Here is a 19959-nt window from a genome sequence, read left to right on the forward strand (position 1 = left end):
ATGGCTATTGCCAAAGACTAAAAAATATAAGACTCTTGAAACTAGACTAAAAGCAAGAAAGGAATTGAGAAGAGTGAAGAGGGCCTCAATCTTGCCTCTATATATACTACTTAACTAAGTAGTATGTAGCGACATGCTATAGGACCTCTAATACACTTCCAATTTGCAAGACACATGTCTAATTTATAAAGCAAGTTTCTTAGGTGTATACCACATGTCCAATTGGTCAACATGTCGACACATGGCCTCCTTGTTGGCCAAGTTTTCAACCTACCAATCACCTATAGACATGTATAAAGGCAAAGCAACATCTATAAAGCTTTTAAGAAGCTTTCTACAAGATATTATCATATTTATCTACTTTGACTTACTTCTACCTATTCTTATTATCTAGATAATTTTCAGAGTAAATATGTATGTCCATGACAAAAGGTCAATTTTTTTTCTTGTATAATTGTTTTCTATTTAAATAAGTATAATTATAAAAACATATAGGTTATTTTTTTAGCTTACAAAAGATTCAAGGAATAATAAGGATGTAAAAAAGCTAATAATTTGTATTAAACATGGAATAGATTGTGAAATCGCAATAGAAATATGTTATTTTTTAATCCATATTTTGCTACTATAGTCTCTTTTTTCAAATCAATTGTCTCTAATTGATATGTTTTTCTATTATTAATGGCAACTTTTATGTGTGAGGTAGGAAAGATGTTGAATTTAGTTGCAAATTTGATTGGAGGCATTAAATAAAGGATCATTTTGGTCAATATATAATTAGTTGATGTTGTGTAGTAACTAGGCTAGTTAATATAAAATTAGTCTACTAAGCTAGTTGTAGTTGAGTTTGGTATGTGGCTATATCAAGTTGGGTATGCATGAATTGGATGAAATCTATTTGTAATAAAAAATATTCTCAAAATGAAAATAAAAATAAAAATTCCTAATTCTTGAAAAGTACACGTTTTTGTAAGGAAGAAATTTCTATCTTCACTTTACTCGAAAGAACACATGGGTTCCAATTGGCAATCCTTGCTTCTTCATCTTTTTTGATCATGAACCCTGCGATCAACAGAGCAGTCGAATGTCGACAGTCTTCAACGAATCAACAGGAAGGACCATTACGTCTCGTAATGCGTGCTGTGAAGCTCCATTATGGGGAACCATATTGCTGAGTCAGCGAGGACTCGGATTACGTGGCATAATGGCCGCCACGATGGACTTCCGGCATACCATGCTCCGCTGCAGTAGGGCAGGCACTAGAGCTCAAGGCCACCACGCCCGAATTCCGATCGATGCGGATTCTCCAACTGCTCGCCGTTCGTTGATTACCTTTCACCGATGCTACAGTAACCAATGAGAAAAAGAATAGTTCGCTGGGTGCTTTTCTTTTCGCCGATCACATCGATAGTTCGTTACTTGAAGACGGGCATTGTAAACGATGTGGATTGCAGGAGTCAAACCTGACGCCGCGTCGAACGCCGCAGAGTTGCTTGCCACAAATTCTCAGAGAATTGGAGGGGTTCAACTACGACGGTTGAGAGGGAGTATCTCGCATGCGCATTCGGTGCCGTGGCTAGCTATGTTGAGTGTAGTTGGAATAGCAGCAATCGCTGCATTGGTGTCGGAGATGGGAATTCGCGGTCGCAGATAGCAGTGGAGGAGAAATCTGATGTGGCTTGGCGTTTGCAGGAGTTGGGTTTGGATTGGGATTGGTTGTTGAGGGATGGGGTACAGGGTTTTTGCGTTGCCGCTATGGCAGGAGGCAGTCGTGGTGATGTTGGTTGTGATTAGGGTTGCGGTTGCGATTCGTGGGGAGGTTGGTGTTGCTTTAGTGGTTTTGGCAGCTTGTGCCTGGGCAGTGGAGATTTGTAGCGAGAATGGAGCAAAGCTGCGCAGAATGAGATTTCGCCCGACGCAAGCCTCCGGAATCTTACTTGGTTCTCTGACCCCTCCTCTATTGATGGCGTCTCGATTTGGGGAGGTGATGGGTGGTCAAGTGGGTGGGTTGGAGCGGGGTCGCTGGGAATTTTGGAGCTCGATCGCATGCAGCTCTGCGCTGTTGATACTCTTGATGTGGTCGATGGTGCGGCGAAGAGAGAGAAAGCATCAGATTGTGCAGCAGAAGAATGGATGCAGTCTAAAACAGGATGAGATGAAAGCACTTAATAGCAGAGTCTGGGGGACTCAAAAGTCAGGAGCTGCAATTGTTTTCTCTTTGTTGGCCGTGATGCTTCTATTGCGATTAGGGTTCGCTATTGGAGTTTGGGGCGTAATCTGGAGCTTTGTAAGCGCAGCTGGAAGTGTTTTTCTTTTTCACTACTTTCTTCAAGCTTTTCCTTCCTGTATGTCAGCGGGAGAGACAATGCTAGTGGCGCATGGCTTAGCACTCTGTATTCTCAATCCGTTGTTGCAGGTATTCCTCAACAAGGTTTGGCATCAATTGGTACCAGTAGAAAATTTTGGCCCTGTTCTTCCGATCGTGCACGTAGTAGTGCTGGGGATGCTTCTTGTACCGGTGGTATATAAGTGCCTGTTGAATGTTTTCTCGATGGATGCACTGGGGAATTCAGCGAAGAGGGAACCAATCTCGGAATCGTTCCCAAGAACTTCATTATTTTGCTTCACAGTCCTGGTTATGGTCATCTGGGTTGCCCCTGCATGGTTGCGTCTTGTGGCAGGAATAGAGCAGCACCCTGTTCTTTGGATTCTGCTTTATTTAATGGACCAACCAGTTCAGAGATTGGGGTTGTGTGTATACTGGGTATTCGTAATCGGCCTCTTCTCGTTCTTGTTGCATCGAATGACCGTGAAGGAGCAGATGGAAAGAATTATGATACGGAAGGGTTTCCATATCATGGCCGTAGTCATGTTCGTGCCAGCCGTCGCCTTGCAGGCCGACTTCTTGCGAATATCCTTTGCTCTTGCACTGGGGGTTTTCATACTTGTTGAAGCTATTAGGGTATGGAGAATTCCTCCTCTTGGTGAAAAGATACATATATTTTTGAAGTCTTTCACAGATTCGAGGGATTCTGACATCTTAATAATTAGTCATTTTTCCTTGCTACTAGGTTGTGCCGTTCCCGTCTGGCTGAGCACAACTACTTCTAAAGACAGACAACTCGCAGCCTATGCAGGGATTCTGAGCCTCGGGATCGGGGATACTGTGGCCTCTGTGGTAGGTTTTAATTTTGGCTCCATGCAGCTTAACCGCTGGAGTAAGAAGACTTGGGAAGGGACCATAGCTGGTATTTTAAGTCTCATCGTGGCATCTGCTCTTCTTTCTTATGTACCGCCAACATTTTCTTGGGCGAGTCAGATTGGATCAATAGCCATCGCAGCCACAGGTGCAGGCCTCGTAGAAGCCTTCACATCGCAACTTGACAATGCTTTTGTTCCGCTTATCTATTATAGCCTTCTGTCTTTATAATTCTTAACGAATTACAGGCGAAGCTGGGATATTTATTTTATGTCGCACGGTGATTCAGCACTGAGCTTCCTCCAAATGAGGATCGGCCAATCTTGCAATGTTGTAAGAATTCTTTCTGTCAGTCGACAGTCATAACAACTGGTTAGTTTATTGGCTCTCTCACTGATCATATGTTGCTCTCCATCTTTTGTATGTGGTTGTATTTAATGCACTGTAGCTTCTTTACGTTCTTAATTTGTCTTCTTCTTTTCTTGACAGTCTTCAGGAACATTTTTAGCGGGCTCATGAATTGGAAATAATGACTGTACCCGAGGTATGCTTATATATACTAAGCATAAGCACTTCTTAAGTTACGTGGTGTTAGCAGCTCAATTATTGTAATCTCTAATGCACAAATATCCCACCAGGCGATCGCGTTGTGATTTGAGCAGCTCTCACATTAAGTTGGCCTGTGTTTTTCCACCCTCAATGTTACGGTCAAATTCATGGCTAACTCCATAGCTCTTACTGCGCGGCAAGTAGGAATTTGGAGGAAGCTCCAAGGCTTTTTATATATAAGACTTCACATGATGGTTGGAGCAAGTAAATAATTGTTCTAGTCGTTGTAAATCTTAAGGTATATCAGCGTTTGAGCCAGCACTGTTGGAAGCATGTGAATGTGACGGTGTAAATCTTGGAAAACCACGCCTCGACCTAGACCTTGCTTCTATATCATCATTACTAACATCTCATGAAAATGTGGCAGAGTGTGGGTTGACAACCTGGGTTTGCTCCCCATCTTTCACGATGCCACAGATTAGCAACCGTAAGGGATTTCTTATTGTCCTTCAAAGCACAAGAGCTCGGTCCCACGGGAACGCGCCACATACATACGTCGAGACATGAGAATTTTTGCCAACCTGCCGTCGCAGAGACTTGAATGTGACCGCTCATCTTTTGAAGTAGCTTCGATTAGTTCCTGACAGTGATACATGATGAAAGCCTCTCTTATGTTAACCGCAATTGAGAAGCCATCCAGTTCAAGTTATCACTGTTAAGTTCTGCTTTTGCAGGACCACATTGATTCTCTGTAAAGACTATCTCCACATAGAATCCTGTTCTCAGTTATAAAGCTGGGTAAAAGCATGAGAAGGGATCCCTAGGCATCTGTGGGTAGAAACTACAGGCATTCTATCAAGCCAGTTGGTACACTTCTGGAGCAAGTTGTGCCCCTCTGAATTCCCTCATCTTCTGTAGTCATCGTAGAAGAATCGAACAAGAATTTTCTCATCATAGAGAATTGCACCTCAGTAAAAGAGAAAAAACCTAGTTGTGGGAAAGATTAGAGAAGTAGCCAACATATGGTATAAATTCCGACACTCTGCACGTTGTGTCTCGTCATTGATGCTGACTCTGAGTGGCCATCTGTCTGTTGCCCACTACGCATAGTAGATATACGAACAGCACTGACTTATCCACAGTCGATTGCGAAATATTTACGACAGCAAATGGACTCGTGAGGTTTCCTGAAGAACCACAGTATCCCAGGTTCAAATCGCCATGGATATTCCGCTCGAGGATCTATTGTTACTGGTGGCGTGCCGCCCTCATGCATTAAAGAATGTTCACCAGCCGGCGAGTTTCGGGTCCCAACGCCCGGCCCGCCCATTCCCCCGCGCTGGCGGAGAACTGGGGTCATCGTTTTCCTGTTCTAAACCCCCTAGAAACACTCCACCGTCTTGTTCCGTGTGTGCAAGCGCATCTCATGCTCCAACCATAGCCTCGAGCTCCGCTTCCATCGTCCTTTCTGGAACACGCTGTCTGTCTCAGGTATGTTGTCACTGTACTCGAAAGCTGCATCCGTCAAAAGAGTCTGCCCACACCTCGGCAGAGATTGCAATTGGGAGGAAAATTCCGCGGAAGGACGCGTTTTGTTCGAGATGGTCGGTAATGTGTCGGCGGTGCGGTTTAGTACGAATTGATAGTAGTTTATGTGTTCCTTATCAAATTTGAGTTCCTGCATGTAACCGGGTTGAAGGGTTTTCTGTGAAGTGCATGATTGTGGCTGTGGAGTAGCAGTAGAAGCAGTTGCACGCGACGTGGGACAGAGTTTGAGATTTTTTCGTCAGTTTAAGAGGAATTAGTATTTGTGTTTTTCTTTGAGGTATCGTGAAGTATTGAGGCAACTGAGTGAGTTCTTCTTGAAGATGTGTATTGATTCAGTTAGCTTTTGTAAAGGCTGTAGTTCTGGATCGAAAGTTTTCTCTAAGAAATATAGTGTTTTGTATGATTCGGAGATGGTTTTGGAGGATAGGCTGTGCATACAGGAGCCTGCGCGTCACTGTTTTTTCGAGATTTAGAAGCTGAATTCGTAACATTTGGATTTAGATTGTCCTCGGCTTGCCAGTCCTGGTAATTTTTTACTGCAGTGTTAGTTCTGCACGCGTAAGAATTGTTTAATCTTGCAGAAGGAGCGAGGAAGCACGCGGGCTCACGATGATCAAGCTATTTAGTGTTAAGCAGAAGCAAAAAGAAGATGCTCGAAATAACAATGGCCGCCCCGTCAAGAAGCAAAGCGCTGGTGAATTACGAGTGCAGAAAGGTTCTGGTTCTCGCATTTTTCTGCTTCCACTCCACCTCCATTGTAACGTTTAGGATTAATTGGGTGCGATTTGCCATGCCTTTGTTGTTGTCTCAAAGTCTAGAAACCATGGTCATTCAACTTTGTTCCCACCAGGTTTTAACAAGAGTAATTTGGTGTTGCAGACATCAGTGAATTGAACTTGGCCAAGACTACCGCTATACACTTCCCAGACGGCAAGGATAATCTACTCAGTTTTGAGATTACCATCCGACCAGATGAAGGCTTTTACCAGTGAGTCAATGGACAGCTTTCTTGTGCTTCTACGAAGTATTTGGTGCTAATCGTTTGTTTATTAGTTGTTCTCCTTAGAGTCCAACCGCCCCAGGCGATGTTACAGGAAAATCGATTCTGAAATGCGTCACTGATTTATGTCTCTGGAGTTTCTTGAGTTTGGTGTCTGAAAATTTGATTTGGATTCAACAGATATTTATTAAGTTGCCATGGTCTTATTGGGTATTGGTATATTTTCCAGAGGTGGTACATTCGTCTTCAGTTTCTCTATCTCACAGGTGTACCCTCATGAAGCACCTAAAGTGAAATGCAAGACTAAGGTAAGTGAGGTATTCAAGAGATGAAGGACTATATGTCTCTCTTGTGTAAATCACTCATGCTTTTTCAGATCAAAAAAATGCATATACCTTCTGTCCTGTATTAACGCATAGAAGAGTGCATCTCACATTAAAACTCCTTTGGTCATGAAAAAGATTTTTGCTAATCTACGGTAGTAATACTGGTGCAGGTCTACCATCCTAACATAGATCTGGAAGGTAACGTGTGTTTGAACATTCTTCGTGAGGATTGGAAGCCTGTTCTCAGCATCAATTCCATCATTTATGGCCTTCAGTATCTTTTCTTGGTAAGAGCAATTTTTTATCATTCATTCTTAACAAGAGGTTTGCCACTCATAACATCCATATGGCTAAAAAGTTCAAAGTTTCTTTGCATTTTTGTTGAAATAACTTACGATTTTACGAAAATCTATCAAAAACTAAACGCCTCTTTTTCGAAATAAGAAATTAAGAGTGCTTAGTTTGAAATACGAGTTGGATACAATGCTAAAGAGTGTCAAGAATATTTGCATCATCTTTTGTAGATATAATAAATGATTGTACTTCAAGCAGTTCTGCAAGGAGTTGAGTACTTTGAGGACTAAAGCAGCACTTTGATTAGTGATATTTGTTTATACCGCGATGGAAGCAAGTATGACCTTTTGAGTTTTATTTGGGTTCGATGTGAGATTTATGGTTTGCACTGCAGCTTTAACTGTGCTGTAAAAACTCGTGTTCGAAAATTCATTTTCATGAGAATACCACCACGCGAATTAAGCTACTGCGGATTGCTAGCGCATCTGTAGGCTCCAGCACTTCATAGTGCTATTAGCATAAATTCTTGAGAATATGGATAGCATGCAGGTTGCTGATGAATTCTTGTTTTTCCAGGATCCCAACCCAGATGACCCTCTCAACCACGCGGCTGCAGAAGTCTTGAGGGACAATCCCCGTCAGTTTGAGCAGAACGTGCGAAGGTCAATGGCTGGCGGTTATGTTGGTGGCACCTTTTTTCCCCGATGCATGTAGATTAGGTCTATCTCATAATAGTAGAGTTGGGAGGTTGGCCATGTCATGTCCACTTGAGTGCCAATAGAAAATATATAAGGGTCTATCAGGTTGCAATGCACTATGAACACAGTCGATGAAGCCTACCCTTTAATATTGGGTCTTTTAATGGCTCTATTTTGCACAGGTAGTTGTTCTACTGTTGTCTACGTTTCGTAGAACACACCCCCGGCATGACGCATATTTGCAGGGTGCATTGGAGGACAAGTTCTCTGCTATGGTAAGAGAAAGAGTGCCTTTTGTTGCAGTTCTGAAAAGATATAGCCAATACATGGCAGAAATGTTGGTGCACGACATCAAATAGGTCGGAAGAATGTGTATTTCAGCAACCCAGTGAATGGTATGTGCTTTGCATGGGTACGAGACAACGTGGGTCATTTTATTGCAATCGATTGACACTAGCTCTCGGGTTGGAGTGGAGGTAATGGATTGCTCGAAACAGGTAATTAATCTTTGGTACAGACCTTCAACGATTGGGGTTTCCAAAAAATTCTGAATTTTATTTGGAAGTTATGAGAAAACTTTGGCTTTAGAATAAGCCATTCATTCCAATCACTTGAAAAGCCAGGTCGTGGGAGTAATAATGAATAAATACTATAAAGAGGGTGCTTACTGAGGTATTAGCTCTAAACCTTCAAGCAGACGAAGAAGAGGCACAGCACCCACAATAAGTACTGGTTTCAAGTGTAATATCATTTTGAATATGAATTTTTGCGCAATATTCAATAATGTTTTGTGCACACTCCGACTAATGCCAATAACGCTTGCATTTCTCAACAGAATACTTATAGGGGTAGAAGTGAGCCACATGAATTAATGATGAAGTATCCCATCTACTGTGAAGAGATGCTATTGAATAAAGATCATAGTTTTATTTGTCATTGGTGGAAAAAAAGTCAACAAATAGAAAGCTAATTTCTACATTATAAAAGTTTTGTAAAATACAAAGATGTGAGCTATCAACACTAGATCTATCCATGGAAAAAACTGAGCAGTTTTTAATATATTCATGATTATTTGCATAATTGGTAATCTTAATCAAGTCATTCATGGTTTTTAAACATATCATTTCTATTTAAAATAAAAATTAAATTTTTATCTTTTATAACATATACAAATTCATTTCTTTACCCTAAATGGAGCAAATATTCTAAAAAATGTCTATTCTTATCTCATTCTAGTTAATTAACTTGCTTTAGTCATTTGTTTATGGTCAAATTTAAATTTCTAATAGTAAGATATATAGATAGAAATATCTCATGGATGTACTCACAATTTGGGTCCATTTTGTGGTTGGTTGTTGGAAAATTTGACAAAAATTAGTGTTATATATATATATATATATATATATATATATATATTTTAACATAGTAGTAAAAATATTTAAATTATATATATATATATATATATATATTAACATAGTAGTAAAAATATTTAAATTATATATATATATATATATATATATATATGGAACCATGCACATATTATTCAAAATTCAACTTTGTATTTTAATACTATTTAAATGATTCTTTCTACTTAAGAAAGGCTATTATTTGTTATATTCTAACTTTCTTTCTAAAATTCCTTTGCATACTTTTTTTTATAATATATTAACAACTATAAATTTATTTATTTGGTTTAAAATACATACATGGATTATCAAATTTTCAATTGAATGTCAAGAGAAGATGTTAAGGCTAAATTTTTCAAGTGATGGTTAATAAAGAAGAGAGATGAGTATGTCATAGAAGTCAAAGTTGAAAAAGAAATTAAAAATCAAATTAGATAGGATCAATTGAAAGAAAGAAGTAACAAGAGTTTAATATCTAAGAAATACACCCATTACAAGAAGTAAAAGGTTGTAAAAATCTAATCAACCAAATGTATATTTGGTCACAAAAAAAATTAAAAGATTAAAAAATTATCCAAATAGGATTGAAATTTGAAGAAATACCTAATAGAAGTCTATGTTTTTATTAGGTATTTCTTCAAATTTAGTGCTACACTAAAGGTGTAGTATTTCTTCAAATTTCAATCCTATTCAAATTTAGTACTATACTAAAGGTGTAGCACTAAAGGTGCTAGTATTTAATTCTAATTAATTATTTTAAAGAAAAAAATTATATTAAAATAAACTAAATCAATTAAATCATAAAATATTTAAAATAATATATATATATATATATATATATATAAATAAAAAACATTGAGACCTTATTAGTTTATGGTAGGTCTTGTTTTTTTTTATGTTGCTACCAAGTGGAAAGAAATTTTTAGAAAAACTTAATAATTGTATAATTTATCCAAATTAGAAGTGGACTAAATTAATTTGTTAGTGTGTAATTCAATTTTAATATCAAATTATTAATTAAGTATTAGACCAATTAGTGTGATGTTTCTAAATATATATATATATATATATATATATGTAAGATAATAAAATAATGTAAGTATTAATTATTTGGAACCAAGTTGCATGAACAAACCTCTAATTGCAAAAGCCTTCATATATTCAAAACTTTAAATTTTGACCTTCTAATTAATTAGTGAAGAAATTGACCCTACAATAATAAAAATAAATTTGAGCAAACTTGGGAATGTTAATAGAGAACATCTTTTTTGCAAAGGTGTCAATATCTTGGTTTATATTTGCTAATTCATGATTTAAATTTATTCCTACAGATGGAGATGAAAACAAAGAATTATGGGAACTTTTTTCATTATTTTGTTATTTATCAATGGCAGCACATTCACTGAACAATTTATTAATATTAAAAGTAAGATATTGTATAGAAGTTAATTTCAACTTGCTTTTTTATACCACACATTTGTCTTCTTCATCATTTTTTTTTAATCATAATAGTTATCAACTGTTTATATTAGAAATTACAAATATGTAAATAAAAATAATTATAAAAAGAAAAAGAAGATATCTTTTAAATTAATAATCTATTTTTTAAAAAGTATAAATATTTTTTATTTTATTTTATTTCTAATACACTTTATATGATCCTTAATTTTTATCTTTGTATAAGTGCCAATAATCTTTAGAATTATAATCTTTACTTTCTAATTATTTGATTTCTTAGATATATATATACATTGTGATTTTGTATAGTCTTCTTTCTTAAAGGTTACCACTTATGCCTTTCACTTCTAAACACATTCATATTCTAGTTGTTCTTTTATCAAATAGTGATAGTAGATAATAATGCATTTTTTATTCATCTTTATTTTCCTTATTTTTAACATTTTTGGAACTATTGACTATTGATAATAATAATAAAACTAAATAATCATCATAAATTCTTATAATTTATAAATAAATAACTTGATTTAAATATTACTAATATATTTTATATAATTAATGATTTTAAATGTGAATTTTTAATTCTATTTTTTTGATAAATTATAATTATAAACTTATAATTTTAAAACATTATTCAAATGCATATAACAAAACTAATTAAAAATTCTATAATCTTTTTCAAAAATAATAGAGGATATTTAAATAATCTCTAACATTAAATGTGCCATGATAATTTACTTGAAGCATATTTGTTGAAAATGGAATTTATTTTAATTGATCCTTTCAATGTAGATTCTAGAAAGTATTTTGAGATATACAAAAGGAAGTTTCATCAAATCTCTTACGTACACACAAATAGATATCAAATATATATTTTTAATGCTTTTAAAAACTCTTTCGAAAGTCAATATATAGTTTCACTCTTTTAAGTGCAGCACAATTTTCTGCGATCTGAATTTTGTCGAAACAAATTTCTTTCCAAAACAAAACAGAACATTTCATCATTTTTTTAAAGCAAAATAGAAACCAGTGCAAAAAAGTGAATCCAACAAAGTCGATGACAGACCAACTATTCCTCAACAAAACAAAAGAACAAAACAAAACACTCACGTCCATCTTGCATTATATTCAAACTCAAATCCACCTTTTCAACACCGCATGTAAAAACATACAATCCTTCACTATCATGACGGGGTTTTCTAGACGAAAGAATCGACCTCTTTCGCACCAAATGTATTGCAGATTTCTGAATGTGTGGGTGTATCTTTCTGCTGGATTTGTGAAGCACGAGAGATGAATTGAGTCGTGCCAGAATGGGTCTCGGAACCTCGCAGTGTAAGGTTCTGCTTTCTCCACCGACACCGCATAGTTGCCTCCGAATGCATCGTTTTTGTGAAAAAAATCTCGACGGAGCGGGGCATGGTGCGTACTGGATTTGAGGGTTACAGAACTAGAGAAGAGGGGAGCAGCATTCAACGCACAGATTCCAAGGCATGGCCAAGCTTTCCAGACTGATTTTGGAAGCAACGACGCGGTGTCCTACCGCGAGGACTCGAGATCTGCAAGAGAGAAGCTCACAACAGGTGCGGAAAGCATTGAACGGGGTCTGATTCAGAAGATCTAGAGCTCGGCGATTGTGTGCCGTGGCCCCTTGTTCGGACAAGATCGCATTCCTCTACTCTCTACGGAGGCTTCATGATTGGTGGGCCGGCTGACAGAAGGGCTTGATGATATGGGAAGTAGCTCATTGAGGCGTCGCCAAAGGTCCTGCTGGGGGCCAGCATCATACTCAAAAGCGGGGTGCATTATTTCCAGCGCCTGGCTTTGGTCCCACTAGTCTCATGGCTGGATCCAGAGAGGCATGTTGCTCATAAACCATCGTGGATGATAATCTCCCCCATCCGACTCAACGATTTTGTACCTCGTACCTTCCAGATCGATGCTAGACACCGCGATTGTGGGTCCACCTTCGCTGAGGCTTCAAGCCAGAGTCTGGACGCATGTCATTTGCCTTTCATGACATTAGTTTAAACTAATGTCATGAAAGGCAAGTGAAAGAGAGAGAGAGAGAGAGAGAGAGAGAGACATCGGAATCTAATCGGCAAACACACTGTTCGATCACCAACAACAAGTGAAGCGGTCGATTGTCACCCAACCCAATCTTGCGAATCGATGTCATAGAACAAGCATCAATTGGTTATTTAGGTAGCTTTCTACACGATAAAATCATTTTGTAATTTCTGTTCGATTGTTGCGATATTACACCGGAGAGTAACAGAGCAGAAAGCAAGGAGGAGTCCGCTGAAGTCTTAATTGGAAGCCATAGATGGCAGCGTCGAGAAGGGTGGTCGAGGATTGGTGCTGCTGCGGTTGAAAGGCTTGCATTTGAGAGGCGCGTTGGGTCGGTGGTGTTACTTGAGCTGGAGAGAGATGAAATGAAAAATCCAGTTGGCTGTGGCCGGACCACCTGGTCACAACCCCACATCTCCTCTTCACTGCCGGAACCTTCATCCAATGGCTGAGTCCGGGGGGGAGGGGGATGTTGAATTCGAGGAGAGCTTGTCGAGATTCTTTGTTCCTTATTTTCCAGTACCCAGTAGGTCTGTTTCAGTTTTTGGCTGCACCCGTACAAAGCTTGAAGCTTTTTCGGAAATTTAACTTGGTTTCTCTCAATGCAAAAAAGAATAACAATAATGTTAACGAATAATTTGTAAGTTTGAATCTGGATTGATGGCTTCGAAATAACACTTTTTTGTTCCACAAACTGAGATGAGATTCTCCGAAGATGTTGCCGTTCACTGCAACCTATCGATCCACCTTTGTTCTGCACATCATGGAATAAATATTTGCCCGTAGCTGTACAGAAGAAATTTGAATGTGGAGAATGAGCGAACTCTACATGCTCACCCAAGATGCACAACTGTAACAAACTAATTATAAATAAATCTAATCACGACTTGCCTCCTGTGACTAAGATGTGGGCTCGTGTTGACGCTTCAATCAAAAGTGATTCGTGGTAAATTCCAGGTATCTGGTGTCGGATGGCCACCGATGAAGGCTGACAACTCCACGCAGGAAAGCATGTGCTCATGCCAGTCAAGACATGAGCACAATGAGGGCCTGGGTATCCAGCAGACTAGTCCGGTCTTGTCAGCCGTTGATTCTGAATGACTCAGCAACCCATTGTGCTCACCGAATAATCACGGCCTTTGTGAGGGCGTCGCAGAGTAACTTTCAAATCAAGCTTCTTAGAAACCGAGGTTTACCAGAGACGTCACTTCAAGCTCCTCAAAGTGGAGCTTCGATCTGAATTCACCCAGTGTAGTGGAGGTGTGCTCCAAGCACATAATTTGTTGATCGACTTTTAAGCAGCAATGGTCTGAGCCCCACTGGAACGAGTGAAGCGCACACAACGACTACCTCTGTGACCTTAAAATTCTGCAAATAGCTTGAGCAAGTGATAGTATTGCTCAGTATTTTCTTCGCATGATTCGGAACTTTCATTAAATGGCGCTATAAAATATGCTCTTAAGAATGATATAAAACACTGCTACATTGTGGATCTCGAAAATTTGAGATTGGTCTCACATTGACCGAATATATGTGAAAAAAGAAAGTGCAGCAACTTCAATCTAGAATGGTAAAACTCACCTGAAAATTACACTCGTCAATTCGATGTTGTAAAGATTTGACGGTGAGTAGTTCCTGTGATGAACAAAAGCCATCCCATCCCTCTTTAAAGAACGTTATGCCAGACTCGGTGGAAGTTTTTATCACTGCAAGGACATGCTCTGTTTACCTTACCATTTTCGCTTTCAGCTACAACGGGAGCAATAATTTCGTGAGGCAGTTAATCTTGTCCCCTCCCTTGAAGCTGTTTCTGTCAATACACTGGCCATGTTCAAACGCTGGCCCACAATAAGATCCAACCATGTGGAAACAGAGCTGATGCCAGCAAAGCCCCGAATAGCACGACTGCCAGTCGCAGAAGCTTCTCTATCTCCATTTCTAGTGGAGAGAAGAAATAAAATAAAATAAAATAAAATAAATAAAAATCGTGTTTTTTGCACTCACCACTGCGTTGCCAGACCATTAACTGGTATTCATGTGATCAGGTGGGCGAGGACGCTTAATTTTTTTGGTTGTGATGTTACTATCAACTATTGACATGCACACTTCGGGAGGATTGTTGTTATCGCAATTAGAAGGGCACTGAGCAGCAGTTGAAGTTAATTGACCACAAACTGCCTGGTACAACCTAGGAAAGCTTCGCCTGGTCATTGTATTCTCTCGCTGCATCAACAAAAACAGTCTCTCAACATGTTACCCTACCATGCTTTTGGATAACCTACGCATTCATCAACACTAATTGTTCCTCGTACACATGCCTAAAAAGTATACAGTTGACGTATGTATGTATATATAAATATATGTAGAGAGAAAGTGGGAGACTGATAGCTCGATGAGATTCCATTGCTGACGGGGTGCATACATAGATTTTTGTTCCTTCTGTGTTGCCCCAACCATGCATTACACATCCTGTTTTAACAGCAGAAATGAACGCCGATAGTGAATGTAGGTGTCGCGTACATAAGTTGATGTGAGGAGAGATGGAAACGAGTAGGCCCACATGTTTGGGTGATGTTCAGAATACCACTCAGAACCGTGGATCCCATACCAAAATTTGGTGAAGAGGAAAACGTTCTGAATTGCTTCAAGCTATCCTCACTTGAAGTTCATTTCCTGAACAGCATGAATGCAACCATTTAATGTTTATCTCACAACACATTTTGGTAACTAAGAAATCGAGAACTGGGTCATTGGCTCAGAAAAAAACACCAACAATTCAATGCCGGGCAATACATTGCAGTACTATGCAGGAGCTGGGCCAAATCATGTACTTCGCGCACTTGTCGTGTGGCAAGTCAATCATTCAGCCCAATGCACAGATACAAAGCAGAATCCAAGTTTGTCATCGAACGAAAATGTGCAAATAAAGTATTGCAAGATTTCACTATTATTAATTTGGTCTACAAGACTGAAGCAGTCCTCCGTGATGAGTTGATTCGCCCCGGGTCTTGATGAGTCTACAAAGCGCTGCTTATCTTCACATCCTCCCCTAGGGCCACCATTGTACAGCATGCAGCGCCTGCTATTCTGAGTAAGTTTCTCCCACCGAGCACCTCGTCGCTGTTTCCTTGGGCACTTGTTGTTGCAGCTCCAGTGATGGTTTGTGGATTTCTCGCGAGCTGAACTGTTTCTGGATAGTTTTATCTTTGTGAAACGGACGAGTGTATTATACCAAGAAATAGGCTGCAGCATCTCTCTTGTGAAGCAGGTTACTAGTTTTCTAGCTCTCCTCAAGGCACGAGCAAGCTTGTCACTGAAACCCTCTAGCTGCTGCCCTTCGACTTCAGTTTCAGATACTCTCTTTGATTTCCTTTCACCATTCGATGATGTCACCCTAATCTAGAAGCATTGCATTGCATTGCACTTTATGCTAGTACTTCGTTGCAGTTATGATTCGATTATCTCCTCCGGCCTGGTTCAGTATGCGCACATTATTGTGGTTGCACTAACTCGCTAGTCTCGAAAGGTGGTTCGCAGTTTGTTTCATTTGATCCGCTGACATGGTCTCTTTCAGCTGAAATAGACAGCATCACCGAACTTGAGGATTAATCGCTAGTTCACATCAGTCTCATTCCATGGGAGCTCACCAGCAGTCAACTCACAAGAGCATGAATAGTTTCACAATCTCTATCCTTCCTCTGAGAGTAGTCTACTCTTTCAGCCTGATTCTATGTTTGCAGAGGCATGAGAAATTCATTTTCACACCACCAAAATCTGTGGGCATTGCAACATTAGAATCACTGTATTTGAGTGGGCGTCGTAAATGAGTAGAATGTTAGGGGAAAAAAAAAAAAAAAAAAAAAAAAAAAAAACGAACTTGAGCGAGCAAATACGAAGGAAAAAAAAATAGAAAACGAACCTTCCTGGAGTTTCAAGTGATTGTCAGCGTTAGAAGTTATTTTTCTGGTTTAGATTTCTGTAGTGAGGCTCCATCGTTGGTTCCTCGATTTGTCTCTGGATTTCAACTGGTCTATAATCTTGCGTACTCAGTAAATACCTCGAACTTAGAATGGTGCAATCGTACAACTCGTAGAAATCCTACCACCACTACCTCAAGGTGCCGCTTTTAGGCAGACATGTGGATTACTGTGTGGCACCAGCACCCATAATACCCCGCGATGAAAGAGATTAACACATCATGTTTTATCGTTTACCCAATTTGTAAGAATCGAATCACTTGAATAAGAATCCTGGTGGTGACACTTCCTTCGGATAATTTCTTATGGGGCGCTGCAGATAAAAAAAATGCAAATACCTGACCTATTCACGGTTGTCAGGTCGCACAGGTAATAATAACTCAGCTTTCTCAGACCTGCGGCAGAAAACCAATGTTCTATGTTTAGAGGGTTGAATCCATTACCTGGTCTGCTCAGTTTTGGTTCATCTCCGGTACATTCACTCTTTAGTGAAGGTTCATGACTTCGCTTCAGTATGTGTCGAAACATGCCGGATATTCAAGAATACTGTTCTGTGTCTACTGAAACCTCGAAGTTCATAGTTCCTCGAACTAGTTTCGTTCGTTCGAATGATAGTGAGATGGTGCCATTTTAAACCTAGTGAAATATTCAAATGATCCCAAAGCGTACTCCAAGCCGCATATATGACCGATGTTTGTATCCTCGTCCCCTTACACTTCTCGCCTACAGCCAATTTCACTTCGCGTAAAAGCTACTTGGCAGCTTGGAGGATATGAAGTTGCTTACAATGCGTGGTCTTTCGTACAGAAGAAACGAAGGCGTATGACTTACTCTGCTTGGCTGATTCTTCCTGGTTTGCATTGAGTTAGTAGTAAACCTTGAGCATTCTGAGCATATCTCAACTGACTCTGAATTTCGCAGTGTTAAGAAATCAGTTAGGCCTCTGACCCAGCGCAATGGATTTTATAAAATTTTATGTAGCTATTCTATGATCAACGGCCTGCCTAAACTCTGGAGCAACAAGCAAGAGTGCAAAAGCTGAGAGGACTCTGCTAATCGTGCATCGAAATAATGGCCGGTAGTCACTTCTTCCGACCCGGAGCCAACGCATGGGTGCTCCTTGCTTCAATTGTCTGTTGCGCCCTTCTCGTTTCGGCCGAGCTGGCAGATGACTCGCCAACGAAAGCAGCTATTGCCGCAGCTCCAGCACCATTGATTGGAGCACCTGCACCAGCACCAGTAGCACCACCCCCGAAACCTCTCACGCTGCACGAGAAAGTTGTTGCTGCGTTGCGGGCGGCAGGCCACTATGGCGCCATTTCGGGACTTCTTGACAGCCTCGGTGAGGCCAGCAGTATTATCAAGGAAGGAGTTACCCTATTTGCTCCTGATGATGGAGCCTTCAGCGGCCTCAACTTGAACTCATCCAAACTCTTGATGACCACATTAGACTATCACGTTGCAACCTCAGTATACAACTACAACCAGCTGTCGACACTCCCTCTAAATTCCACCATTAAAACTTCTGTACCAGATGTGGTTATCCTCATCACCAGTACAGGCACCAGCGGACTGAGACTAGACAACGTAGCCATCTCGGACCCGGATCTCTATGTCGATAGCCAAATAGCCGTTCATGGAATAAGTGCTGTGATGGACACAGCTAAATACAACAAGGGTGTTGTGCCACCTGAAGCAGCGCCGGCGCCACTGGCTACAAATCCTTCACCAGCTCCAGGTCTTATCACAACGCCTACAACGCCCAGGACGGCCAGTCCCGCTGGTACAGGAAACGGTGCTGCTCATGTTTTGACAAATATTGTGAGCACTATGCTGCTTGTTTCCGCAGTCTCATTCTTAATTGCTCTCTTGTAGATTTACAGAAACTAGCACCTCTTTTGGTGTGTATTTATTTGGGGTTCTCTTAATTGTCGGGACGCACAAGTTGTATTCTCTGTTAGGTGTGGTTGTCAATACCCCTGTCACGGGCAATAAGCCTTGGATGGCTTCATAATCCAAGTCTGGAGCTGAAGTCAAGTATTGGATCGATCAATGCGACAATCTTCTGTTCCTGCATTTTGAAATTACATCAACGTCTGTTTACCCAGTGAGCTTGACTCATTCCACCCCATAACAGTTTTGTCTAAAAATCTGAGTTCGCTCCAACCTTTGTTCTGGAAGTTATCTTTACCGGTCGAATATCTCCCAGTTTCTTCGCAAATTCGCTTCTGAGAGGTACTGGTCAAGCATATGCTTCCGCTTATCCACAATTTATCTTATGAAACACACATGCGTGTCACTTGCAACTTCTCCTCCATGGATTCAGGATTGAGGAGCAAGATCCTCATACTCATAAGGAAATGTGGTTTCCAAAGATCGTATCTAATTCCTGTTCATATTTAAGTTGAATGACGGCTCACAAATTAACGTGAGAGTAAGCTGAGCAGAACTCAGTATCAAACATGCTAAGAAACAAGGTTTCATGACAAACTCTTATTCATTACGATGCTTATCATAAATTTAATTCCAACATAAAATTTCCTATGCATCATTCAAATGCAACATTCTCAAACGTGCAGAAGTTGCCATTGCTCGCAGACATGTTAAAGTGATCACGAGAGGAAACCAAAATACCTGAAGGCCATTGGCTACGGGACAGAAAGCCCTCGCGCATTGCTCTCACTTGACCTTGAATACACAGAATTGAATGAGCTGCTTGGAAACTTAGATATGACATTTTGCACATCAATTTAAGATTTATAGTACTGAAAAAACTAGACAGAAGCTCGAAAATCATATAACTGCAGTATTCTGCAATATGACCACAAGAAAACCTAAATCGCACATTAAGTTTGGCAGAATTAGCGGCAAGAGCCAACAACATGCAGAGCAGTATATCTGGAGCGACAACAGAGGCTGCAATGCATCACCACAAGGTTAGGCTAAGGCATTCATAATACAAGCTTAAGTTCGTACTTGCAACAAAAAATCTAAGAAAACAGACCTAAACCTCAACTCGTGTTGTGCTGCACGGGCTGCAACCTATCCACGAGTTCCATAAATTCAGTAAACCCGGTGCAGAAACACGTGCTAGCCATGCCGACCATGGCAAGAAAGGCCGGTTCACGTCCTAGCAGTCCTCTGCAGCTCAAGCTATTGAACGATGCGCAGCAATAAGACCAACTCTTCGTGAGAATCGCGTCGACTTTCCGAAGGGAAAACAAATACCAGGATATTAAGCTCTAAGGCCAGCGTTCGCAATCCCCGTTAAACAGCAACACAAGGCCTGAGCCCGCCATAGCTCTCGTGACAGTGTAATGAAATGCGTGTGGTCTAAAAACACAACATGAACTTACAATCAGAGCTCTCGAACACAATGCGCGGCACTGTGGTCTGAATTTAAATCACAAAATGGCGGTATCGGCAAGAGTCTC

General features: G+C 40.0%; 3 protein-coding genes and 1 long non-coding RNA gene across 10 annotated transcripts; 3 read left to right on the forward strand and 1 right to left on the reverse strand.

Annotated features, from left to right (window-relative positions):
• The first annotated feature begins 1423 nt into the window (after positions 1-1423).
• LOC112290520 (dolichol kinase EVAN) lies at positions 1424-4066 on the forward strand. Of its 2 annotated transcripts, none has more exons than XM_024536863.3 (2): positions 1424-3571; positions 3689-4066. In XM_024536863.3, exon 1 carries the CDS (start codon positions 1727-1729, stop codon positions 3428-3430), a length of 1704 nt encoding a protein of 567 aa, XP_024392631.1. In that variant the 5' UTR covers positions 1424-1726; the 3' UTR covers positions 3431-3571; positions 3689-4066. The 2 variants fall into 2 exon arrangements, with proteins under 2 accessions (XP_024392631.1, XP_090111372.1); XM_090255246.1 differs by having other exon boundaries at positions 1424-3532.
• A 1097-nt stretch (positions 4067-5163) lies between these two features.
• Positions 5164-8037, forward strand: LOC112290521 (NEDD8-conjugating enzyme Ubc12). 3 transcript variants are annotated; one of them, XM_073538167.2, is made up of 6 exons: positions 5164-5352; positions 5878-6011; positions 6176-6284; positions 6526-6604; positions 6793-6909; positions 7493-8037. In XM_073538167.2, exons 2-6 carry the CDS (start codon positions 5906-5908, stop codon positions 7628-7630), a joined length of 549 nt encoding a protein of 182 aa, XP_073394268.1. In that variant the 5' UTR covers positions 5164-5352; positions 5878-5905; the 3' UTR covers positions 7631-8037. The 3 variants fall into 3 exon arrangements, with proteins under 3 accessions (XP_073394268.1, XP_024392632.1, XP_024392633.1); XM_024536864.3 differs by having other exon boundaries at positions 5164-5239; XM_024536865.3 differs by lacking the exon at positions 5164-5352 and adding an exon at positions 5403-5573.
• A 4614-nt stretch (positions 8038-12651) lies between these two features.
• LOC149987919 (uncharacterized) lies at positions 12652-19959 on the reverse strand. 3 transcript variants are annotated; one of them, XR_016506005.1, is made up of 7 exons: positions 19530-19959; positions 19160-19213; positions 14971-18914; positions 14553-14771; positions 14283-14358; positions 14130-14183; positions 12652-13916 (listed from the first exon to the last, which is right to left on the reverse strand). It is a non-coding gene; the product is annotated as an uncharacterized LOC149987919 (long non-coding RNA). The 3 variants fall into 3 exon arrangements; XR_016506004.1 differs by having other exon boundaries at positions 14971-16122; positions 16468-18914; positions 19160-19958; XR_016506003.1 differs by lacking the exons at positions 19160-19213; positions 19530-19959 and having other exon boundaries at positions 14971-15394.
• Positions 15537-18659, forward strand: LOC112290141 (uncharacterized). 2 transcript variants are annotated; one of them, XM_090255245.1, is made up of 2 exons: positions 15537-15639; positions 17447-18659. In XM_090255245.1, exon 2 carries the CDS (start codon positions 17597-17599, stop codon positions 18398-18400), a length of 804 nt encoding a protein of 267 aa, XP_090111371.1. In that variant the 5' UTR covers positions 15537-15639; positions 17447-17596; the 3' UTR covers positions 18401-18659. The 2 variants fall into 2 exon arrangements, with proteins under 2 accessions (XP_090111371.1, XP_024391899.1); XM_024536131.3 differs by having other exon boundaries at positions 17507-18659.

Source organism: Physcomitrium patens, chromosome 13 (assembly GCF_059467195.1).
Source record: "Physcomitrium patens ecotype Gransden chromosome 13, ASM5946719v1, whole genome shotgun sequence".
Taxonomy (NCBI): domain Eukaryota; kingdom Viridiplantae; phylum Streptophyta; class Bryopsida; order Funariales; family Funariaceae; genus Physcomitrium; species Physcomitrium patens.

Coding starts and splice junctions, on each gene's coding strand:
- LOC112290141 (XM_090255245.1), top strand. CDS start 17,597: ATGGCCGGTAGTCACTTCTTCCGACCCGGAGCCAACGCATGGGTGCTC.
- LOC112290521 (XM_073538167.2), top strand. CDS start 5,906: ATGATCAAGCTATTTAGTGTTAAGCAGAAGCAAAAAGAAGATGCTCGA. Junction 6,012..6,175: donor TGAATTACGAGTGCAGAAAG/GTTCTGGTTCTC, acceptor TTGGTGTTGCAG/ACATCAGTGAATTGAACTTG. Junction 6,910..7,492: donor GCCTTCAGTATCTTTTCTTG/GTAAGAGCAATT, acceptor TTGTTTTTCCAG/GATCCCAACCCAGATGACCC.
- LOC112290520 (XM_024536863.3), top strand. CDS start 1,727: ATGGGGTACAGGGTTTTTGCGTTGCCGCTATGGCAGGAGGCAGTCGTG.